The sequence below is a fragment of the Salmo salar genome, chromosome ssa15, assembly GCF_905237065.1.
Source record: "Salmo salar chromosome ssa15, Ssal_v3.1, whole genome shotgun sequence".
NCBI lineage: Eukaryota > Metazoa > Chordata > Actinopteri > Salmoniformes > Salmonidae > Salmo > Salmo salar.
In genome coordinates, this window is record NC_059456.1 from 35,224,929 (window position 1) to 35,250,181 (window position 25,253).

At 44.5% G+C, this 25,253-nt stretch overlaps 1 protein-coding gene across 2 annotated transcripts in view; it reads left to right on the forward strand.

The window, feature by feature from the left end:
* The window catches only part of LOC106571319 (laminin subunit alpha-4), a 33,875-nt gene extending 8,841 nt beyond the window's left edge, over window positions 1-25,034 (forward strand). For both annotated transcript variants that reach the window (XM_014144255.2, XM_045695645.1), the window contains 35 exons: window positions 238-338; window positions 543-723; window positions 1,231-1,314; window positions 1,445-1,596; window positions 4,654-4,764; window positions 5,224-5,335; window positions 5,635-5,799; window positions 5,933-6,126; window positions 8,606-8,722; window positions 9,304-9,452; window positions 9,796-9,937; window positions 10,037-10,130; window positions 10,231-10,347; window positions 10,491-10,676; window positions 10,884-11,023; window positions 12,730-12,894; window positions 13,679-13,824; window positions 14,768-14,930; window positions 15,156-15,289; window positions 15,441-15,612; window positions 15,785-15,916; window positions 16,033-16,175; window positions 16,359-16,488; window positions 16,602-16,739; window positions 16,851-16,984; window positions 17,151-17,312; window positions 17,966-18,119; window positions 18,316-18,509; window positions 18,653-18,842; window positions 20,808-20,963; window positions 21,616-21,775; window positions 22,379-22,509; window positions 22,608-22,701; window positions 23,115-23,234; window positions 23,537-25,034. In XM_014144255.2, coding sequence (XP_013999730.2) covers window positions 238-338; window positions 543-723; window positions 1,231-1,314; window positions 1,445-1,596; window positions 4,654-4,764; window positions 5,224-5,335; window positions 5,635-5,799; window positions 5,933-6,126; window positions 8,606-8,722; window positions 9,304-9,452; window positions 9,796-9,937; window positions 10,037-10,130; window positions 10,231-10,347; window positions 10,491-10,676; window positions 10,884-11,023; window positions 12,730-12,894; window positions 13,679-13,824; window positions 14,768-14,930; window positions 15,156-15,289; window positions 15,441-15,612; window positions 15,785-15,916; window positions 16,033-16,175; window positions 16,359-16,488; window positions 16,602-16,739; window positions 16,851-16,984; window positions 17,151-17,312; window positions 17,966-18,119; window positions 18,316-18,509; window positions 18,653-18,842; window positions 20,808-20,963; window positions 21,616-21,775; window positions 22,379-22,509; window positions 22,608-22,701; window positions 23,115-23,234; window positions 23,537-23,682 — 5,009 coding nt within the window. In that variant the 3' untranslated portion in view covers window positions 23,683-25,034. The remainder of the gene's footprint in view (window positions 1-237; window positions 339-542; window positions 724-1,230; window positions 1,315-1,444; window positions 1,597-4,653; window positions 4,765-5,223; window positions 5,336-5,634; window positions 5,800-5,932; window positions 6,127-8,605; window positions 8,723-9,303; window positions 9,453-9,795; window positions 9,938-10,036; window positions 10,131-10,230; window positions 10,348-10,490; window positions 10,677-10,883; window positions 11,024-12,729; window positions 12,895-13,678; window positions 13,825-14,767; window positions 14,931-15,155; window positions 15,290-15,440; window positions 15,613-15,784; window positions 15,917-16,032; window positions 16,176-16,358; window positions 16,489-16,601; window positions 16,740-16,850; window positions 16,985-17,150; window positions 17,313-17,965; window positions 18,120-18,315; window positions 18,510-18,652; window positions 18,843-20,807; window positions 20,964-21,615; window positions 21,776-22,378; window positions 22,510-22,607; window positions 22,702-23,114; window positions 23,235-23,536) is intronic.
* The last annotated feature ends 219 nt before the right edge of the window (window positions 25,035-25,253 follow it).

The window sequence follows — 25,253 nt, forward strand, 5'->3', positions numbered from 1 at the left end:
AATATTAACTTGTAGTTGCTGTTTGGATGAGATAAGTCCAGCTCTAACTCACTTGTAGAAAACTATGAAGAATACAACTGAAGAAATTGGAAAATCCCAATCTACATTACAATCTATTGCAGGGTTTCCATTTGTATTTTAGGGCTTTGCTTGGACAGAAATAACAATTTTCATTGGGGCCATGTCATGCTTCTTTGACCCGCTCTGTATTAACTATGAGTGTGTCCTGTGTTACAGTGTGTGAGTGCAGTAAGTGTGGGACAACTTCGTGTGATGACAGGACAGGGACATGTCACTGTAAGCCTGGTGTCACCGGCCGACTCTGTGACCAATGTGAGGTGAGACACTCAAGGGCCTTATCAAGCAGACAGCCTTACAACCATGTGGTCACACAATCCCACTGTTGGACAGCTTTTCCTGACAACAGATATGCTCAGTAAAGCAGACAGTAAGATGAAAGCAGACAAAATCATTAAGGCTACTGTGAATAACAAAAATAACAACCAGATGTCTAACATACTATTGTCTATTGTGTGCTTTAGGAGGGCCACACAGGTTTCAATAACTGCCAGGGCTGCCATAGTTGTGACTGTGGACCTGCTGGTCTTCGGCCCACCTGTCATCCTCTGACCCACAGCTGCCAGTGCAAACCAGGGGCCGGAGGCCGATACTGCGAGCGTTGCCTCCCAGACCACTGGAACTACGGCCCCTCAGGGTGTCAGAGTAAGTACTGTGTCTGTCTAATCTTGCGAACGACCCAGACCAGTTGGTCAAACATTATGAACAGATAACATTTTCTGTAGCTAGCAAGCCAGTCCACCATTCCCACATCCACTCATACATGATGTCAGGGAGGCATCTGCTGCGATCTGCAACACCGGGACCATCCGTACGCATCTGCACATGACAACAGGCACTAACTGCAGCTGGCAGCTGACTTTCCTCTGACATCACCGCCCGCCCAGTCCTAATTTATCTGCCCAGCTGCCGGAACCATCATCCATCCCACAGCCACACTATAGAGAGCCAGGGAACCACACTACAGACGTGCAGCAGCACTCCTTCCCAGACAAAAGACCCACCATGGGTTCCATTATATATTTGGTATTTGTACTCAGACTGACTCTCCTATGTCCGGCTGATAAAGCCTTCAACTCGATAAATGGAACTCGACATGTAATCAACTGTAGCTATATGAAATGCATGTGTATGTCTGTTTCTTCCATCCAGAATGTGACTGTGCTAGCAGCCACTGTGATGTGCACACTGGGGAGTGTCTCCCTGAATCCTACACGGTCAACCTCTGCAACATCAGTAAGAGTGTCTGGTTAGAAATAAAAATGAACGTTTCAGTTTATCTTAAACAACCCTTTGTGTTGGATTTTAGCATGATGTGATGTTGGGGAAATTACACACAAATCATTTGTCTCCTCCCTACCACCAGGTTGTGATGAGTGTATCTGGCACCTGATTGGTGACCTGAGGCCGTCCAATAAGACGCTGGACCAGATAAAGGTCAGTGTGTTGAACATCTCCACTGGGGCTGCAGCCAACGACAGGCTCAAGTACTACAACTACACCGCCCAACGTCTGAAGGTACAGTAAATCAAATTATCAAATTAAATCATATTTTATTTGTCACATACACATGGTTAGCAGATGTTAATGCGAGTGTAGCGAAATGCTTGTGCTTTTAGTTCCGACCATGCAGTAATATCTAACAAGTAATCTAACATAACAATTTCACAACTACCTTATACACACAAGTGTAAAGGAATGAATAAGAATATGTACATAAAAATATATGAATGAGCGATGGCCGAACGGCATAGGCAAGATGCAGTAGATGGTATAGAGTACAGTATATACATATGAGATGAGTAATGTAGGTTATGTAAACATTATATAAAGTGGCATTGTTTAAAGTGGCTAGTAATACATTTATTACATACATTTTTCATTATTAAAGTGGCTAGAGTTGAGTCAGTATGTTGGCAGCAGCCACTCAATGTTAGTGATGGTTGTTTAACAGTCTGATGGCCTTGAGATAGAAGCTGTTTTTCAGTCTCTCGGTCCCCGCTTTGATGCACCTGTACTGACCTCGCCTTCTGGATGATAGCGGGGTGAACAGGCAGTGGCTCGGGTGGTTGTTGTCCTTGATGATCTTTTTGGCCTTCCTGTGACATCGGGTGGTGTAGGTGTCCTGGAAGGCAGGTAGTTTGCCCCCGGTGATGCATTGTGCAGACCTCACTACCCTCTGGAGAGCCTTACGGTTGTGGGCGGAGCAGTTGCCGTATCAGGCGGTGATACAGCCCGACAGGATGCTCTCCATTCTGCATCTGTAAAAGTTTGTGAGTGTTTTTGGTGACAAGCCGAATTTCTTCAGCCTCCTGAGGTTGAAGAGGCGCTGCTGTGCCTTCTTCACACGCTGTCTGTGTGGGTGGACCATTTGTTTGTCCGTGATGTGTACGCCGAGGAACTTAAAACTTTCCACCTTCTCCACTACTGTCCCGTTGATGTGGACAGGGGGCTGCTCCCTCTGCTGTTTCCTGAAGTCCACGATCATCTCCTTTGTTTTGTTGACATTGAGTGCAAGGTTATTTTCCTGACACCACACTCTGAGGGCCCTCACCTCCTCCCTGTAGGCCGTCTCATCGTTGTTGGTAATCAAGCCTACCACTGTAGTGTCGTCTGCAAACTTGATGATTGAGTTGGAGGCGTGCATGGCCATGCAGTCATGGGTGAACAGGGAGTACAGGAGAGGGCTGAGAATGCACCCTTGTGGGGTCCCAGTGTTAAGGATCAGCGGGTGGAGATGTTGTTACCTACCCTCACCACCTGGGGGGCGGCCCGTCAGGAAGTCCAGGACCCAGTTGCACGGGGCGGGGTTAAGACCCAGGGTTTTGAGCTTAATGACAAGTTTGGAAGGTACTATGGTGTTAAATCCTGAGCTGTAGTCGATGAACAGCATTCTTACATAGGTATTCCTCTTGTCCAGATGGATTAGGGCAGTGTGCAGTGTGATTGCGATTGCGTCGTCTGTGGACCTATTGGGGCGGTAAGCAAATTGGAGTGGGTCTAGGGTGTCAGGTATGATGACGGAAGTGAGTGCTACGGGGCGATAGTCATTTAGCTCAGTTACCTTCGCTTTCTTGGGAACAGGAACAATGGTGGCCCTCTTGAAGCATGTGGGAACAGCATACTGGGATAAGGATTGATTGAATATGTCCGTAAACACACCAGCCAGCTGGTCTGCGCATGCTCTGAGGACGCGGCTGGAGATGCCGTCTGGGCCGGCAGCCTTGCGAAGGTTAACACGTTTAAATGTTTTACTCACGTTGGCTGCAGTAAAGGAGAGCCCGCAGGTTTTGGTAGAGGGCCGTGTCAGTGGCACTGTGTTGTCCTCAAAGTGAGCAAAGAAGTTGTTTAGTTTGTCTGGGAGCAAGACATCGTGGTCCGCGACGGGGCTGGTTTTCCTTTTGTAGTCCGTGATTGACTGTAGACCCTGCCACATACCTCTGGTGTCTGAGCCGTTGAATTGCGACTCTACTTTGTCTCTATACTGACGCTTAGCTTGTTTGATTGCCTTGCGGAGGGAATAGCTACACTGTTTGTATTCGGTCATGTTTCCGTTCACCTTGCCCTGATTAAAACCAGTGGTTCGTGCTTTCAGTTTTGCGCGAATGCTGCCATCAATCCACGGTTTCTGGTTGGGCAATGTTTTAATAGACGCTGTGGGTACAACATCACTGATGCACTTGCTAATAAACTCGCTCACCAAATCAGCGTATTCATCAATGTTATTGTCCAATGCTATGCGGAACATATCCCAGTCCACGTGATCGAAGCAATCTTGAATCGTGGAATCCGATTGTTCGGACCAACGTTGAACAGACCTGAGCACGTGCGCTTCCTGTTTTAGTTTCTGTCTATAGGCTGGGAGCAACATAATGGAGTCGTGGTCAGATTTTCCAAAAGGAGGGCGAGGGAGGGATTTATATGCGTCGCGGAAGTTAGAATAACAATGATCCAGGGTTTTGCCGGCCCGGGTCGCTCATTCGATATGCTGATAAAATTTAGGGAGCCTTGTTTTCAGATTAGCCTTGTTAAAATCCCCAGCTACAATAAATGCAGCCTCAGGATATGTGGTTTCCAGTTTACATAGAGTCAAATCAAGTTATTTCAGGGCCGTCGATGTGTCTGATTGGGGCGGGATATACACGACTGTAATTATGATCGTAGAGAATTCTCTTGGTAGATAATGTGGTCGGCATTTGATTGTAAGGAATTCTAGGTCAGGTGAACAAAAGGACTTGAGTTCCTGTATGTTGTTATGAACACACCACGTACAGCCTTTCTCTCTGCTCAGGCTGATATAGTTGGGACTCAAGATGTTTATACACACCTATATTATCAGTTCATTCTGATTTAAACAAGACAAATAAGCTGCTCAACTAGTGGAGTTTTTCTAAAATAAAGTTTGGAAAATATCATACACCCACCAACCAACCAATCAACCAACTAACCAGCCAATATAACAACCATTGTACTGTGTGAATCACATTATTTTCTTCTCATAATCCTAACATGAATTTACTGTATTGTAATAGTATTGTGTAAGTGTATCCCATTACCCCTATGTTTTGTTTCCAGACTCAGTTTGTGAACTGGAGGAATAAGTCAGCTCTGATGAGGACCCAGACTGGGCAGCTGGAGGAGGTCAGCGCTGTTCTACTCTTAGACATGAACCATCTTGCAGAGACGGTAAGAGGACACCTTCATCACTCATCTAACTCACTCACACTCCTCTTCCTTCCTCCTTTCATAGTTGACATTTCTCTGGAGGTGAAATAAAGTCCAAATACAAAAACCAACGTATAGTTAATTCATACTAACGGTTGCATGCGGTTGGTTTTGTTGCATGCTTCGCAAACAACTGGTGTAGACTAAAAATTGAAACTATTTAGCAGTCTTCTGGCTTGGGGGTAGAAGCTGTTCAGGGTCCTGTTGGTTCCAGAAGCAAATCTCCCACTACTCGATTTAGCATTTTAATGTTAACGTCTGTCACGAGAGACTAAGGTTATACAGTGCAGTTATCTCTGAGCCTGTTTTAGTTGAGCTTGTAGTGGTAGTGTCCAGAATGTGTCATTGATTTTTGTGTTCTGTGGTGTTTGTCATGTCTTGACTTTGTAATTGATCTGTGTGGTGTTTGCTGTGGGCCAGGAGAGTGTAGTGAAGTCCTTGGGGGACAGAGTGGATGACGACACACTACAGAGCGTCACTCTGGCTGATGAGCTGACAACTAACCTTACCGCCCTCAACGTGCTGATTGAAGGTATTGTTAAGCCTGCTAAAGATACACTGCTATGCCTCTCTGAGTACCGTACACCTCCCCCATTATTCATAATGCTTCTAGGTATGTTATAAATGTTGATATATGATATCCAATTACTTTTTAAGCCCGCCTTGCCTTAAGATTTAAATCCAAATCACCTTTGCTGTATTTCCTACTGCCATCCATTGATCTGCACTTGTTTATGAGGGTGCTTTTGGTAGTGGAGCCTCGATCATGTCCCATAGCCATATCCCAGCCTTCCTTCCCCCTGTGCTCTGTGTCGTGTCTGTGTCTCACAGAGATGATCAGTGACTGGGAGCTGTACAGTGTCCATCAGGAACTGGACCCAGACATCATCAGACAGAAGACAGCTGTTGCCGAGGGCATGGTGGCCTGGATGAAGAAACTGGACCTTTCCCCACAAGAGCCCATCGCCACCGATGAGTCAACCGAGGCCCACGACCGTGAGAAAAAACGCACACACTCACACATAGACACATCCACACAAAGAAACACACACGCTATAGACGTGTTATAATGGGGAGGTAGAGACAAGCTTTCTGGTCTTGTGTATTTACAAATGTGTGTGTTGTCCAGTCCTTAGACGCATGCGTCAGCTGGAGAAGAAGCTGATCAGTACAGACAGCCGCGTGGCCCCGGTACGGGAGGTGCTCTCCCGCTTCACCAACAAGCTCTCTGAGGCCCAGGAGATCCTCCAGAAGGCTGCCAACACTGTCGAGGAGACGGAAGACATGAACAAAGCCAACACCGTCAAATTCCAGAGGAGTGAGGTGACTTCCCACGACCCCGGGGTCAGCTTGGACCAGAGCGTGCCGTCTGGAGCCTCTCTCCTCCTGCCTCCCCAAATGCCTCGAGCCAACTGACTGGCTGCCTGACTGACTTTATGCCTTCCCTACTGGCTGCCCGACTCCTTGGCTCTCTGCTTGCCTGACTCCCTGGCTCTCTGTGTTTGTCAGCATGGTTTCGTTACCAGAGCTCACTCTGATCACTAGTCACTTTAAACAATGCCACTTTAAATAACGCCACTTTAATAATGTTTACATGTCTTACATTATTCATGTCATATGTATATACTGTATTTTATACCATCTATTGCACCTTGCCTATGCCGCTCGGCCATCGCTCATCCATATATTTATATGTACATATTCACATTCACCCCTTTTCGGATTTCTGTGTATTAGGTAGTTGTTGGGGAATTGTTAGGTTACTTGTTAGATATTACTGTACTGTCGGAACCAGAAGCACAAGCATTTTAATACACTCGCATTAACATCTGCTAACCATGTGTATGTGACCAATAACATTTGATTTGATAGCGCCCAGCTAAAGAGATCAGTGCAGCTCCAGCCTGCTCTGAGGTGCGTCAGTGCCGTCTGCCTTTATCTTCCCTCTGAATGTTGCAGGAATTCAGCTTGACTTTATCACTGGAAAGCAACTGTCCTTCTCCTTCCAACGAATAGACCAGATATTCCCTCTCTGCCATACAGTATGGGGGTTGTAGTTGTTCCCAACATCTGCCAGAGAACTCAGTTACCCATGGTATTTAGTAGTAGAGAACAATAAGACAGAAACCGCTGTTAGGGATTGTTAGGAGGCACAAATTGTGGGGTTGATACATTATTGTACAACACAAGCGTAACCCCATAGCCAATATAAAGAGGATATGCCCCTTAGAGTTGAATACCCACAGCTACTTGAATGTGTACAGTAATTTTGTACAGCTCCTTAACGTTTCCTCAGTCTGAGGCATGAGGCTAGTTAGACAAATTAAAGATTTTCCATAATGTTTATAGATCCAAAATACAATACAACAGGCCTGTTGTTTCTATTCATTATGGTGTGAAACCCTGAGGGATTGCGATTCTAATTTATACCACAGTCTGGCCCTGTTGTCATGCACAAATTGACATTATGGGCTATTGTGGTTGTGCTGTAGTGAAGGCTGGAGCTAGGAGCAACCAGCTGCTGTAGTGAAGGCTGGAGCTAGGAACAACCAGCTGCTGCAGTGAAGGCTGGAGCTAGGAGCAACCAGCTGCTGTTGTGAAGGCTGGAGCTAGGAGCAACCCGCGGCTGCAGTGAAGGCTGGAGCTAGGAGCAACCAGCTGCTGCAGTGAAGGCTGGAGCTAGGAGCAACCAGCTGCTGTAGTGAAGGCTGGAGATAGGAGCAACCAGCTGCTGCAGTGAAGGCTGGAGCTAGGAGCAACCAGCTGCTGCAGTGAAGGCTGGAGCTAGGAGCAACCAGCTGCTGCAGTGAAGGCTGGAGCTAGGAGCAACCAGCTGCTGTTGTGAAGGCTGGAGCTAGGAGCAACCCGCGGCTGCAGTGAAGGCTGGAGCTAGGAGCAACCAGCTGCTGCAGTGAAGGCTGGAGCTAGGAGCAACCAGCTGCTGTAGTGAAGGCTGGAGATAGGAGCAACCAGCTGCTGCAGTGAAGGCTGGAGCTAGGAGCAACCAGCTGCTGCAGTGAAGGCTGGAGCTAGGAGCAACCAGCTGCTGCAGTGAAGGCTGGAGCTAGGAGCAACCCGCGGCTGTAGTGAAGGCTGGAGCTAGGAGCAACCAGCTGCTGTAGTGAAGGCTGGAGCTAGGAGCAACCAGCTGCTGTAGTGAAGGCTGGAGCTAGGAGCAACCAGCTGCTGTAGTGAAGGCTGGAGCTAGGAGCAACCAGCTGCTGCAGTGAAGGCTGGAGATAGGATAACCAGCTGCTGCAGTGAAGGCTGGAGCGAGGAGCAACCAGCTGCTGCAGTGAAGGCTGGAGATAGGACAACCAGCTGGTGCAGGGCTGTATGTGTGTGTTATCTCCTTGATCTGGGCCTCGGCTTCAAATCTATTCCATGAATGGTGTACTGTCCAAACAGGAGGCCGACCATAATCTGGGGCTCTTCCTTCCCATAGCAGATTAGTCAACACAAGTCGTGGCAGGAAAAACATAGCCAGGGTTACTATGGGGGAAAGAGAGTGTTACTGTACCATACTCATAACTGCTGTCAACACATATCTCTCTCTTGCCTCTTTAGGGCAAAATACAAGTTGTTAAAGGGAGTGCTATAAATTAAATGTTGATGTTCTGCATCGATTAGGCTTGCAGCTTTCATTTGACATTTGAAATGATTCTACCTATGATTTATGTACTTTTATGATACGAGTGCTCATATGGGAGAGATACATAACCTGTACTCTCTACACAATGTATATTCTCGGTACTATACAGTAGTCAGAGTATTCACTAATCCTGTCCACTCTCTCTCCCAGGCCAAGCAGCATGAGCTGATAGAGAACTACGAAGCTGTGAATGACACCTTGCAGATGGCTAAAGACCTTATCATGGACACTGAAAATACTGTGGCCGAGATGCATCTCCTGGTGCAGGTAAGGCCTGTTCTCGGCCTGTATACTCTGAGGAAAAAGGCTTCCAAAAGGGTTCTTCGTCTGTCCCCATAGGAGAACCTTTTTTGGTTCCAGGTAGAACCCTTTTGGGTTCCATGTAGAATCCTCTGTGGAAATGGTTCTACATGGAACCCAAAAGTATTCTACCTGGAACCAAAAAGGGTTCTTCAAAGGGTTCTCCTATGAGGACAGCCGAAGAACCCTTTTAGGTTCTAGATAGAACAAAATGGCTAAGAGTGTACACACCATAGTCACTATTAACCTGCTATGCCTGAAAGCTTTGGGTTTTGGACCCCCTCAATGAGGTCATCATGTAATGTTTCAGTTCATGTGTTGAATATGGCCTGACAGGGAGAGTCCCATGCAATCCATAACAAATTTAACAGACAGACAAAATGAGAGACACATTTTTGGAATTGCTTGGGATCGAAAAAGCCACTGCTTCTTTGAACAATTCACCTTTAAGTCACTTGCCTCTCTATTGGGTTACTCAGTAGGGAAATAGAATCATTCAGAGGTAACATTGTTAGTTAAGTCTTGGAATGGGGTCTTTGTCTATGTAGAACGTGACTGAATACCACGCTGTGATCGACGGCGCCAGCAAGGGGCTGCAGGAGAAGACTGAGGTGCTGCCCCAGGCTGACAGAGACCTGGTCCTGAGAGCCCAGGACCACGCAGAGGACCTCCAGAGTCAAGCGGACGAGCTGGAGTAGTGAGCAGTAGTGATGTTACATAGTAGTGATCTAATCATTGCATCACTCTAAGCACTCCTCCTTAGTCCATTATAAATGCACATCACATTGTAGAACCAACCAACTACTAAGCACAACTACACTTGAATATCCTCTACTCCATGATAATGGACACCACATTCAAGAAACAAAATCACAACTGAACATGTTTATCCAACACTGGATAAAAGCACCATTGAATGGCCACCCTTTAATGTACAGTAGTTAAAAGTAGGCCAGCACTTCAGCTATGTTCCTTATCCTCAATGCTTTACAAACATTCTAACCAGACATTGATTTTGTGGTATGTTTCTTTTCACCTAGTAATCTGAAACGCAGTGATGCCAACGGCTTCGTGCAGAAGGCTCTGGATACAGCCAATGTGTACAACAACATAGTCCAGTACATCGAAGAGGCCAACATCACTGGACTGACAACAATGGATTTAGCAACAAGAGCTGAGGATGTAGGTTGTCTGAAATGTGCAATTAGCTACATATCATATATTTAGGCTACTGTACAGTGATTTTCGCTTGGTAACCTAAAACTGTGCTGTCTATGGCAGGCCAGGGATGGGATCAACACCCAGCTGGGGTTTCTGAAGACCCAGAGTGAGAATGTCTTCAAGGAATCTGTTTCATTGCACTCTGAGCAATTCGGTATGACACATTTTCTGGTTCAGCATTGCTTGATTATTGTTAGAGACTAGCTTGTACAGGTTATCCTCAGTGATGATGCATGTGTGAATTATCTCCACAGAGGTTGAAGCTGAGGTTCTGGACAAGATGAAATACATTGAGGAGACCAAGGAGACTATGGAGGATTACACCAAAAAACTAGTGGTAGTACTGAAAGATATCAAGGGAATTGAGCCAGGTAAAACACATTATTTTTCTGGGCCATAGCCTATTTAGGGTCTCTGACATACACATCATTGTATTCACCGCCCTTCCAAGGTTGCTCTCCTCATTTCTCTAGTGACATTTCTTTTTGTTCTGAATTCCACTCTGACCTTCCAGGCAGAACCACCAAGCGTCTGGAGCTCACCAGGGAGGTGGCTGAAGGCACCCTGAACCGCTCAGTGGAGGTCCTGCAGACCATCACCCCCATCCACGGGAAGGTAGAGGAGTGGGCCACCAACATGAAGAACCAAGATTACTCTGCTGCAGCCTTTGACCGCGCTGTAGTCTCTGCTGGGGAAGCAGGTACAGTACACTCATACGGACTACAGCATTTCAATCCTCAACAGAGAAGACTTAATGACTAAGCATTACACTCAAACTAGCAAGTGTAAAACTGAACAGAGATTCTCAGAAAAAATGCTCTGTGGTTGTGGTGGCTTAATAGAAAAAAGTAGTTGAAATATTGTTGTAAATTGTCATCTTCCTCTCCATCTATGGTGGTGTTTTTAGTGGAGAACCTGTCTGAGCTGGTCCCTGAACTGCTGGATAAGCTGCGTGTGGTGGAGGAGAAGAACCCAGTGAACAACGTGACCACTAACATCATGAGGATCAGAGAGCTCATTGCCCAGGCCAGGAGTGTGGCCAAGAAGGTCAAATCAAATGTATTTATATAGCCCTTCTTACATCAGCTGATATCTCAAAGTGCTGTACAGAAACCCAGCCTATTACCCCAAACAGCAAGCAATGCAGGGGTAGAAGCACGGTGGCTAGGAAAAACTCCCTAGAAAGGCCAAAACCTAGGAAGAAACCTAGAGAGGAACCAGGCTATGAGGGGTGGCCAGTCCTCTTCTGGCTGTGCCAGGTGGAGATTATAACAGAACATGGCCAAGATGTTCAAATGTTCATAAATGACCAGCATGGTCAAATAATAATAATAATCACAGTAGTTGTTGAGGGTGCAACAGGTCAGCACCTCAGGAGTAAATGTCAGTTGGATTTTCATAGCCGATCATTGAGAGTATCTCTACCGCTCTTGCTGTCTCTAGAGAGTTGAAAACAGCAGGTCTGGGACAGGTAGCACGTCCGGTGAAGAGCTCAGGGTTGCATAGCCGCAGGCAGAACAGTTGAAACTGGAGCAGCAGCACGGCCAGGTGGACTGGGGACAGTCATCATGCCAGGTAGTCCTGAGGCATGGTCCTAGGGCTCAGGTCCCCCGAGAGAAAGAAAGAAAGAAAGAAAGAGAGAATTAGAGAGAGCATACTTAAATTCACACAGAACACTCCAGATATAACAGACTGACCCTAGCCCCCGACACATAAACTACTGCAGCATAAATACTGGAGGGTGAGACAGGAGGGGTCAGGAGACACTGTGGCCCCATCCGATGATACCCACGGACAGGGCCAAACAGGCAGGATATAACCCCACCCACTTTGCCAAAGCACAACCCCCACACCACTAGAGGGATATCTTCAAACACCAACTTACAATCCTGAGACAAGGCCGAGTATAGCCCACAAAGATCTCCGCCACGGCACAACCCAAGGGGGGGCGCCAACACAGACAGGAAGACCACGTCAGTGACTCAACCCACTCAATTGACGCACCCCTCCTAGGGACGGCATGGAAGAGCACCAGTGACTCAGCCCCTGTAATAGGGTTAGAGGTAGAGAATCACAGTGGAGAGAGGGGAACCGGCTAGGCAGAGACAGCAAGGGCAGTTCGTTGCTCCAGTGCCTTTCCGTTCACCTTCACACTCCTGGACCAGACTACACTCAATCATAGGACCTACTGAAGAGATGAGTCTTCAATAAAGACTTGAAGGTTGAGACCGAGTCTGCGTCTCTCACATGGGTAGGCACACCATTCCAGAAAAATTGAGCTCTATAGGAGAAAGCCCTGCCTCCAGCTGTTTGCTTTGAGATTCTAGGGACAATTAGGAGGCCTGCGTCTTGTGACTGTAGCGTACGTGTAGGTATGTACGGCAGGACCAAATCGGAAAGATGGGTAGGAGCAAGCCCATGTAATGCTTTGTAGGTTAGCAGTAAAACCTTGAAATCAGCCCTTGCCTTAACAGGAAGCCAGTGTAGGGAGGCTAGCATTGGAGTAATATGATACAATTTTTTGGGGTTCTAGTCAGGATTCTAGCAGCCGTATTTAGCACTAACTGAAGTTTATTTAGTGCTTTATCCGGGTCAATATTATCACCTTAACAATTACTATATCACAACCGAAATGTACTTTCAACCACCTATGATGAGATAAATCCTATATAGTCTCGCGTTACTATAATCCCAAGTCTTGTTCGTAATCAAGATTGTATGACACAGATATATCATGTTTTGTTACACCATAGGTCCAAGTGTCCATGAAGTTCAGCGGTCAGTCATCGGTTCAGGTGCAGCCCCACACCAACCTGGAGGACCTGAAGATAGTGACCACCATCAGTCTGTTCATCAGGGTGGACCCAGATAAGGACCCTATCGAGGACCGCTTCATCTTCTATCTGGGAGACAGAAACGTGAGGAGGCTCAGGGGAGAGGAGGGACAGGGAATAGGGAGCCGGGCTGGTGCTGGGTTCAGCAGCTTGGCTCTTCTCTAAAGCAGATATGTTTGTCCTGTATAGCCAACTCGTGCTGTTGTGATGTCACTACCATGGGACTTTGCCATACAGCATAAACACATCTGGGATCAGGATAGCAGCATAGACCACAATAGCCCCTGTGATCTGACTGAGGCATTGTTCTGTTGTGTGCAAGAAGTGGGTGGGTGGGAGGAGAGGGGTGCAGAATGGCCCAGGTCTGCTATTGAAACTTCCCAGACTTGGACCCTGAGGACGGCCTGAGATGAAAGGGAGAGCAGCTTGTGTGCAGATGAATGGTTTGTTGTCATTATATGAGCAGGAGAGGCCTTTGAAAGCAGACGGTTGCCGTTTTTGAAAGGTTTCCAGGAAACCCCTGTTAACAATAGTGTGTGCCTTCAAAGTCGGGGATCCTTTACATAAATGGCGTTATCCCCCACCCATAGGGGCTTATTGACAGCAGGGCAGATCTCTCCTCTCTGGGCCTCTCTGTTCTCATTAACGATGCTGCTTACCCTGGTGATTCTGCCACTGCTGTAAATTATGCAGTGGTGTTGCTTAGAAATGCCACTCTCAGTGACCATTCGTTGGTTTTATGAACCCAAAGATTTGGTTGTTTTGCTTTCCTTGAAAAAGAGCACAGGCAGGGATTCCATATTACAGTACATGTATTAAATGTTGTATAAAACCTATATCCTTGGTTTTTGTCCTATATATCATATAGGGTAGGAAGGACTACATGGGTCTGGCAATCAAGAATGACAACCTGGTGTACGTCTACAACCTGGGAGAGGAAGATGTCGAGATCCCACTTGGTTCAAAGCCTGTCAGCCAATGGCCTCCAGTCTTCAACCTCATCAAAGTGGAGAGGTACAGTAGAGTATTTCCTAAGAAACAGATCCACACAGATTGACTATCATATTCTGGTAGCAGATCAGATAATATTTGTTAGAGAAGACTTCTGTCGTGTCTGCTGTCATGCCTTACATGTTTGGCATCATGACTGACAACCAATGACAAAGGACTTGGCTAAAGCACAGACAGTACAGACAGAGGTGGAAAAAGTACTGAATTGTCATACTTGAGTAAAAGTAAAGATACCTTAATATTAAAATGACTCAAGTAAAAGTGAAAGTCACCCAGTAAAATACTACTTGAGTAAAAGTCTAAAAGTATCTGGTATTAAATGTACTTAAGTACAGTGGTGGAAAAAGAACTCAACTGTCATACTTGAGTAAAAGTACAATTAAATGCTATACATCAAATTCCTTATATTAAGCAAACCAAACGACATTATTTCTTTATTATTATAATTTTTTGACAGCCAGGGGCACACTCCACCACTCAGACATAACACAAATTCTTAGTTTGTAAATTAAGTGAGTCTGCCAGATCAGAGGCAGTAGGGATGACCAGGGATGTTCTCTTGATAAGTCTGTGAATTTGACCATTTTCCTGTACTGCTAAGCATTAAAATTGTAACGAGTACTTTTGGGTGTATGTATGGAGTAAAAAGTACATTATTTTCTTTAGGAATGTAGTGAAGTAAAAGTTGTCAAAAATTATAAACAGTAAAGTACAGATACCCCAAAAAACTACTTAAGCAGTATTCTAAAGTATTTTTACTTAAGTACTTTACACCACTGAGTACAGATCTGCGACCAGGCTAAAGGTCGTCCATCCATTCACACAGTCAGTACATCTGCCTAGTCTAACCACTCACAGGGAGCTAGGAGGCTGATCTGCCCATGCAGGAGGTAATGGTTTTGATGTGACTGATTATTCCCGCTACTTTGTGTCTCTGTTTTGACAGGTTGGGCAGACATGGCAAAGTGTTCCTGACCGTACCCAGTCAGGCATCCACTGACGAGCAGAAATTCATCCAGAAGGGAGAGGCCTTTGGCACCGACTCCCTGTTCGACCTGGATCCTGAAGACACTGTCTTCTTTGTGGGTGGCGTCCCCGCTGATGTCAGGGTACAGTATTACTTTCTAACAGGATATGACACCAGCCTCTGATCAGAGTTCTGTGGCATTGGCTAATGCATAGCAGACCGTTTTCATCATACAGTGTTGATGTAACCTGTACTTCACACAAGACCCATTGACACAGCAGGATTGAATCAGTATTGCAATGATTCTGTATTTACTCTTCCCTTCTAAGATAAGATTCTGAATGTTGTTCATTTGTTTTTCTTGTAGCTTCCACCTGCACTCAGCCTAGCTCCTTTTGTGGGCTGCATCGAGTTGGCCTCTTTGAATAACGATGTCATCAGTATGTACAATTTCAAACAGACCCACAAGATGGATGTAGTTGCTTCAACACCTTGTCCCAGGTATGATATACTGCATCTTGTCCAAACATTTTTGTTGGGAACTTTAGATATTACCTCTGCCTTTAAAGAATCCACATCTACATCTGAGGTTTGTTCAGACAAGTCACTTAATGTTGACTTAAATCTAACATTGTTTTCTTTGCCCTATCAGGTATAAGCTGGCATTCTCACAAAGTCGTATCGCCAGCTACCTGTTTGACGGAACTGGATATGCCCTCATCAACAACATGGAGAGGAGGGGTAAATTTGGCATCGTCACCCGGTTTGACATTGCTGTTCGGACAGTAGCAAACAACGGCATCCTGTTACTCATGGTCAATGGGGTAAATATAGAAACAAAAATGTCACCTTTATATTTGAACAAGCAACACAGTCAGTCACTGATGCAATGCTATGCCTTGCAATGCTTCAGAGAGCATAAAGATTTACCAATCATTTTTCTTCATCATGTAACTGTGAACAATTTCTTTTGTAATTCTTCCATCTTCTTTCCAGGACAACTTCTTCCTGTTGGAGTTGAAGAATGGCTTCCTACGTCTCATGTATGACTTTGGCTTCAGTGGAGGCCCGATCGTCATGGAGAGTAACTCACCCAAACTACAAATCAACGACGCAAGATACCATGAGGTAAATCTAAATCAGCCCATTCTCTTTGTGTCTGCAGGGGTGTGCATTCTACAACTGTGAGATGTGAATAAAATAAATGTCCTCAACGGTAATCTAATCTACGCTGTTTTTTATAGGTGTCAGTGATCTATCATTACTCCAAGAAGTTAATTCTATTGGTGGACAAGAGTCACGTGAAGTCCATGGAGAACGAGAAAAAAACTCTGCCCTTCTCTGATATCTACATAGGAGGAGCCCCGTTGCACATTCTTCTCTCCAGGTGAGTTGCCCAACCAACACCACAATCATGCACTTCCTCACACCAATCCAAGGACCTGGACAGAGGTATAACCTTAAAAGCATAATTGACAATTGTAACACAATATCAACAGCTTATAACATTGACATTAGACTGAATACAGCTATGCCCTATGAAACAATGAGCCCGTTCCCTCTCCCCCAGGCCTGATCTGTCCTCCCTGGTTGGGCTGAAGGGCTGTGTGAAGGGCTTCCAGTTCCAGAAGAAAGACTTCAACCTCCTGGAAGAACCTGGCACTATTGGCATCAGCAGCGGTTGTCCTGAGGAGTACTTTGTATGTACTGTAGTCTACATTAAACTCTACTAGACAAAGCATTGCTGCTGTATACAGAATCAACTGAACTACAATAGTTGACAATGTCCCTGTTGTGTCTTGGATTGTCACAGATGTCCCGTAAAGCCTATTTCACTGGAGAGAGCTACCTAGGGTCTGCGGCAAAGATATCTCCTTTCGACACCTTCGAGGGAGGCCTTAACTTCAGGACACTGCAGCCTACTGGTCTCCTGTTCTACCACAGCGAAGGGGTATACTGATTTATTCTTAAATCAAGAATGCTCTCTTTTTAATATGAGATCCAAAAGGAACTACAAAGGAAATACAACTGTTATAAACCCTCCTCTGTCTTTCTCCTCCAGTCTGATGAGTTTACCATTACCCTTGAGAATGGAGCAGTGGTATTGAACTCCAGAGGCACCAGAGTCAAATCACAGAAGAAGCAGTACAATGATGGAATTACCCATTTCCTGGTAGCTTCAGTGAATAATGACAAGTAAGAATCCAATGTATGGCTCCCATGTACAATGTGCTTTTACGGATTGCCCTGCTGTTAAGGCACTTTGAGATTACTTCATATTTGAAAGGTTTCTTTGAATATAGAATAGGCTATCATTATTCATTGCACTAATTGGCTTATGAACCATATAATTCTATCCTAGGTATGAGTTGGTGGTGGATGACAAAGACAAGCATGAGAAGAAACGTCCGACTACTGCCCCGTCAGCATCCACAGTGAGGAACTTCTACTTCGGAGGCTCTCCCAGCAGCAGCAGCAGCATCAAGAACTTCACTGGCTGCATCAGCTATGCCTACATCAGCAGGTCACACTCTCTCACTGCCACAGCACTCAGACCACATTAGAAATACATAGACAGGATTGCAACTCAAGTGGCCTCGTAGCCTAATGCATTTGATGAAATGGATTGTCATGGAACCTATATAGAGAAGTCACTTAAGTGATTGGGAGTCCCATAGAGCGGCGCACAATTGGCCCACCGTTGTCCGGGTTTGGTCGGTGTAGACCGCCATTGTAAATAAGAATTTGTTCTTAACTGACTTGCCGAGTTAAATAAAGGTTACATTTAAACAATTTAAAATAAAGCAATTTTATGGGTGAGCTGACCTCATCCACCGCCAGTCAATGCTGAATGTGTTTCTGTAAAGAGCATTTTATTAGCGAGTGAACAAGTCCAAGTTTGCACACTGTTAGTGAGCCTGTTTCCTTTCTCCAGGGACTGCTGTTATGAGAGCATGCTAATTGATCATTTGGCTTAGGTTGGTTAGTGAAAACCTAGCTGCCTAGCTTTATCTATGAGAGGAGGAAAGCCAGGCTCACAAATAGAGCTGCTGTTGAGAGCCGAGTGGGAGGACAAGGAGTGTGTTTCCATGGAGACAGAGTTGTGTGTGTGAGTATCTCTATGGCTCTTATGTCTTTGGCACTTAGATGCTATTCCCTCTCGCTCTCTCTCTTCAGACAAGACAGAGACATTGAGCCAGAGGACTTTCAGAAGTACACTGAGAATGTCCAGACCTCTCTGCAGGACTGCCCTGTGAAGCGACCGTCCGCTGCCCTGTTCTCAAAGCAAAGTAAAAACTCTGCCAAACCCAAGAAGGGCCATACAAGGAAGGTATAAAGACATACATTAATTTCCATACATGTCAGTGAACAGTTTGCTACAAAATGTCAATTTTCATTTTTATTCATGCCCATCTTGGTATAATCAATGCGGAAGGAGTACAGAATTAATCAGTGAATATTGAACTAGAGGCATGCATGCATTGACCCACTACTAACAGTCAAGTGACTTCCTTTGTCTCTCAAAGGTGGGCAGAGATAAGTCCAACCTCCCAAAAGGCCTGTTGGGACTGAATAGTGATGACCAGGAGCCAAGAGAGACAGAGGAGACGCCCTGCTACCGGTCCCCCAGGCCCCGTGCCACCCGCCATGCCCATCACTATGGGGGCACTGCCAACAGCAGGCAGGAGTTCACAGACATCCCAGGGTCCCTCTCTGAGAGGTAAGGCCGGGGCTAGGAAAACATTGTGGGTACATAGGTTGACCAGAAGTCAACCAGAGGTCCATCCTGAACTCACTCTACACATGAACTCCACTTTGGTTTCTTGGTCTAAGTACTAGTCCTTATTCACCTTCCTCCCCCAGGTCTCACTTCTCCCTGTCCCTGAAGACCCAGTCCTCCTTTGGCCTAATATTTTATGCATCAGATGAGGCGGAGGACAACTTCATGGCTCTCTTCCTGGCCCATGGCAAGCTGGTGTACACATTCAACCTGGGTCAGCAGAGGGTCAAGATCAAGAGCCTGGAAAAGTACAATGATGGAGCATGGCACAATGTAAGTGAATGTACTTATTCCCCACTATCCATACAAAAATACATGACGTTGACCTCTGACAGTCACACATACAGTATACCAGACCTGGGATAACTATAGTTTTAACTATGCTTTATAAAAAATAAAAAAAACGGGGGAACAAGTAGTTGACTACAACTACTTGCATACAGATCCCAAAAATGGACTACTTTTTAAACTAATTGAATACAGATCTCAGAAGATAACTACTTTTGTAAACTATTAAATACAGATCTGGGCTCCTGTACTTTTTTTAACAGAAAATTATCATAATCCATTGGATAATTTGTCAATTTTCACTTATTTTTTTAGCTAGTCTTTATAAAAAAAAAAATATATATATATACTGTATATGACCATTTCATAAATGGTATAATTGCGTGATATTAAAGCATTTTGCATACCCACTCCCCCCATCGGCCCATTACTTTGATTGGTGTAACGTTAGTTAAAAACCACGAGTGTCTATCCAGATAATGAAAAGGCACGTTGTGCATGATCATGAGCAAAATCATTGTAGCCGATCATTTCACTTCCCTTGTGAGAACCATGAGCTCAGGCTGACTTGGCTTTGCTGTACCCCAGCCGAAGCCTGCCAGGAGCCTACCTACCAAAGGTTGCACCGTGTCCATTACAATGTAGAAAAACGCATATCAGCTATCTTTCAATACTTATCCATATTAGCGGAGCTTCATCTTATTCTTTCTATCTATTTCTATGGCATATTCGCAGACACAATTTATGGAAGATGCCAAAACTTTGAAGATAACAATAGATGGCAAAGCCAAAGATAGGCCAGTGGTTTCCTTCTGTGGCAAAGTTTTGCCTAAATCAATGCTATGACAAATCCAGTGCGAGAACAAGCCACAGAGCCAGCTGGCTAATCTTTTGAATATGGTGGAGTTTAAAAAAAGAAGCTAATATTAGCTATGTAGATAAGGTTAGAAAGATAGCTAGCTAGATAAGGTAAGCAAGATAGCTAGCTAGATAAGGTTAGCATGCTAGCTAGCTAGCTACACTGACAGATGTGAATATGTATCAATTGCCTTCATCATTCTTCAAAGGTGGAACCTAAACATCCATTTATTTTTTTATTTAACCTTTATTTAACTAGGCAAGTCAGTTAAGAACAAATTCTTATTTACAATGACGGACTACACCGGCCAAACCCGGACGATGATGGGCTAATTGTGCGCTGCCCTATGGGACTCCCAATCACGGCCGGTTGTGATACAACCTGGAATGGAACCAGGGTGTCTGTAGTGACTACTCTAGCACTGAGATGCAGTGCCTTAGATCGCTGCGCCACTCGGGAGCCCCCCAAAGGCATGTTTCATCTCTAGGACAGGAAATTACATGGAAATAGTTGCGGGTAACTTCCCCTGGGGGGTCTTTCAACACCTAACAACACTTTTAACTTTTTTAAACACTTTTAACATAGGCCAGGCCCTGTTGTTACCTCGTCCCAGCGATAATGCCTTGCATTATGCCTGTGAAGAAAACACTTCAATTTGCTCAACTTGCCATTGGTTCAACTTACCCCATGGCAAAACATTTGAGTGTATTAGCCCACACAGCTACAAGGATGCACTTTCATGCTAGGTTTAAGACCTCATATTGAAGCTTATAGAGACCTCAATTGAACATTCTTAAAAGTATCTACTTTTGTTTAGATACGAGCATCATGAAACCTCTAACACAATACATGTATTTGACCTAACCACTTTTTCCGTGTGGTATCTTTCTAAATATACTCCCTAAAATAATGACTTCCAAAATATTTTGTCAAATTATACATTTTGTGTATGCTTTCCTAGAAACAATTTACCCCTTTGGCTCAACTTCCCTACAGAAATATATAATTCTATATTAAGATAAACCACTAGTTTTTAGCAGTGAAATACTCCAACACTTCAGTGTGACAGCTCTGTCCTGTCTCTCCTGCAGGTTATTTTTATCCGTGATGGGAATCTAGGCCGATTAGTCATTGATGGACTGACAGTGCTGGAGGACAGAGCTCAGGGCTCCAACGTTTCCTGGCACGTCAGCAGCCACCTCTACTTGGGAGGGGTGCCCCCAGGGAGGGCCCAGAAAAACATACAGGTAAGATTTACATTTACATTTTAGTCATTTAGCAGACGCGCTTATCCAGAGCGACTTACAGACTTACATTTCATACAATGATTTTTTTTTTTTTTGGACTGGCCCCCCGTGGGAATCGAACCCACAACCCTGGCGTTGCACACACCATGCTCTACCAACTGAGCCACAGGGAAGACACACCTCTTAGCACCCAGGAGTAGTACCATTCAAAAGTAGTGCACTTACTATATAGGGAATAGGGTGCCATTTGTAGCCCAGTAGCCTACTGAAGGCAAATGGAGCAGAATGTGACAAAGTTTTTACAGTGGAATCCTGGAAACACAAAGCCTGGCCAAGAATGTTGAAGTAGGATACAATAGTTAAGATCCTGACCTCTCCAAGAGATGTTTGGGTGATTTATGGTCCTCTAGTCTTTTATGGCATTATATGTTCACACTGGGAGCCATGCAAGTATTTTCACTTCAGACTGCTGTCTTCAGATGATACGGTTCCCATAGAGATCAGGAAACCACCAACGTGACCCCTCTCTGCAAGACCGTATTTGTTAGTGCAACATATTTTCCAGACATTTACCACTCTACTCTACTACAATGATAGGACCAGTCTAGTCCTACTCATTTACGCTTCCTTGTGCTGTATTTGTCTCCTGTAGAGAAACTCTGCATACAGCTTCACTGGCTGTGTGAAAAACCTTCAGCTGAACGGCCAATGGCTGTCCTCCGTGTCCCAGACCTTCGGGGTGACGCCATGTTTCGAGGGACTCTCCGAGTCGGGGACATACTTCTCTGAAGAGGGTGGATATGTTGTCTTGGGTAATACACAAACACATATTATTCTCCTCAAAGCCCTTCTGGCTTCATACTGTGGTTGAATCATTCCAGATTAATTTGAAGTATGATACCAAAGGAAAAGCTTGTGAAACATTGATTTGCTGCAATCTTCAGGACATCGTATCGTTGTACACTAATAGTTTTGGCAGGGTCTGGAACTGTTTGGAAACAATGAGTCAACTATATCACACGCCATTTTATATTTCCTCTGGAAAGCAGACAAAACCCTTGGGCCGCTCACCAATCCCCACACAGACAGCGATGCAGAGAAACTGTAGTCAGGATAGGGGAATACAATATCCTCAGTGCAGCTGTGGTGAAAATTTCACCTGGTGGAAAAGTCGAGGGCACGGAGGAGAGTTGAAGACCCAAAACTCTTGGGAGCCGAGCTGCAGCTGTTTGAGTCAGGGCAGAGCAATTTCACACCCTACTGTGGCCGGCTAAGTTTCACACGTGGACATACCTCATTGGGCTGAAGGGCAGTGAAATATTCCAGATTACAGACGTTTAAAGGGGAGGTTCAGAATAGGAGGGGGTTGTAAAGCAGACTTTGTTTGAACTTCTCTTTCTGTCCGTCTCACTCAGATGATACGTTCAACCTGGGGCTGAAGTTTGAGCTGGTGGTAGAGGTGCGCCCCCGTGTGGCATCAGGGGTGCTACTGCATGTGTACACAGCAGCCGAGGAGTACCTCACCATATATATCCATCAAGGAGCAGTAAGCCACTAATACAAAGTCATCTGTATTCATTTGCTGATTTTCTATTTGTAGATCTTGGACTTGTCATCAATGAAAGTGTTGTTCTATGCTCACAGGTGGTGGTGCTGGTGAACAATGGAGTTCGTGAGTTCTTCACTCAGGTCACTCCTAGACTAGGGATGTGTGATGGGAGCTGGCACAGGATCACAGGTAAGAGGCTTCCCTTCACTGACTGCCCTGATTTAAACAGGATGGCACCATGATTTATTTACACTGATTGGCCCATGTTATGTAGGTCCGTGACGATACCAGTATTGCAATGTTTTTTCCATGTCAAAAAAGAAAAGATGACGCAGACTTTACTATTTGGTTCCTTAAAAAAATCTGCTGTAAATAAAATATTGTGTGATATAGCTTGGAAAATAAATGAATGTGACTGATGACAACATAATGATGTTTGTTTCCAACATTAGGGCTGTTTTCCTAAAGAAGTTAAATCCGCTTTGCGTTTTGTTTTCTTGCCATAATACTAACGAGTATCGCAATACTGGTATCATCCGGCCCTAATGTTATGTGCAGTGACTGATAACAATGCATTCCTTCCTTCCTCCTCTGGTTCACAGTGATTCGAGATGCCAATGTTGTCCAGCTTGATGTCGACTCAGAGGTCAATCACGTGGTGGGACCACTCAACCCCAGCACCCAGAGTGCCAGGACCCCTGTGTTCATTGGTGGAGCTCCAGGTCAGTAGCAAGGCCATGCATCTCTAGACTACTCAACTCTCATACTAGTTGTAAACACTACTTATAACACCTAATTCCTGAGATCCCATCCACAAATCACATCCAAACTGTAACAACTTTGTATAGGTTGCTGGGGGGTGAAATTAAGAAAAAAAAGGATGCTATACAAAAAAATCATATGATCTACATTACAGCTATAGTAGTTTCATCCAATTACTTTTTATGCTGTGTCTTTGAACAGATACAGAGGCTGTAAGTAGTAATGAATGTGTTTAAATGTTATTTATTATCTATCGTCCTAGAATCTCTTCTTCCAGAGGGCATTGCGACTAGGAGGGCCTACACAGGCTGTATGAGGAAGCTGATTGTGAATGAGAGCCAAGTGAGCTTCAGTAAAGCTGCCCTGGTCAGCGGGGCCGTCAGTGTGGGCTCCTGTCCAGCTGCCTAAAGGGCTGTCATAACCAATACAGGCCAGCTCTCCAGCAACAAGACTGACCAAATTCTGCTGTCATAACCAATACAGGCCAGCTCTCCAGCAACAAGACTGACCAAATTCTGCTTCATAACTATCTATCCTTCTTCACCAACGCAAAATGTATTGTTCGGCGGTAAAGAGAATGACCCAGAAATGTAAACCACCCTCCCTATGAATTAGTCTAGTTTCACAAGAGAAAAAAACTATTTTTCAAAGAGCCTCAGTGTTTTTGTTTCTTTGAAGGACTACAACATGTTGTGATTAAGGACCACTGCATTTCCAGTGCTCATATTATAGCCAACTGAAAAAGGCTTGTAAATGTATCTTCATTCTCTTAATCTACATTGACAGTACTCATAAATCATACTCACACTCCAAAGGGACGGGTTTGTTTAGTCTACGACAGCTGTGATGTACTGTAGAAGTGCAACCAACTCCAGTTCCAGACAATGCTTCCACTACCCTATTTTGTAATCTCAATGTAGCCACATCTTTGTCTTTTCTATGTTTTTATTCATTTAATTTATAAGTTAATTTCAAATAATATATATACACTACCAATCAAAAGTTTGGGGTCACTTAGAAATGTCCTAGGATTTTTGAAAGAAAAATACATTGTTTGTCCATTAAAATAACATAAAATTGATCAGAAGCTGGAAACGGCAGATTTTTTTATGGAATATCTACATAGGCATACAGAGCCCATTATCAGCAACCATCACTCCTGTGTTCCAATGGCACGTTGTGTTACCTAATCCAAGTTTATCATTTTAAAAGGCTAATTGATCATTAGAAAACCCTTTTGCAATTATATTAGCACTGAAAACTGTTGCCTGATTAAAGATAAAAGTGGCCTTCTTTAGACTAGTTGAGTATCTGGAGCATCAGCATTTGTGGGTTCGATTACAGGCTCAAAATGGCCAGAAACAAAGAACTTTCTTCTGAAACTCGTCAGTCTATTCTTGTTCTGAGAAATTAAGGCTCTTAACTGTTTCCAGCTACAATAGTCATTTACAACATTAACAATGTCTACACTATATTTCTGATCAATTTGATGTTACAAGGACATTTGTGACCACAAACTTTTGAATGGTAGTGTATATATTTTGCAAATTTGGGAGAGCAAAACAAAACAGGCAGACAATACATAACATAATACCACACAGACAGTACACTAAAAATTAAGAAAAATAAATAAATAGGTGGTAAGGAAATGGCAGTCACTAGAAGGGGCTACATCCGCATGTAACAAAATAGTCTTCATTGCTTTGTCACCTTGTTGTTTTTCTACATTTGTTCTGCTGAATAAAATGGATCTTCTAAAATCCTTGCTGTTATTACTTCATTCCCCTCCCACATGAAAGACACTGGTCTGATTTACAGATGTGGTCATAAAATATACATGCAGCTAATACAATAATATAGCTTTTTCATTCAACATTTTCCATAAACTGACACAGCGAGAGAAAGAGAGAGAGAGGTAACGTCTTACCAGTACAGTACTGGTCAAAAGTTTTAGAGCACCTACTCATTCAAAGGTTTTT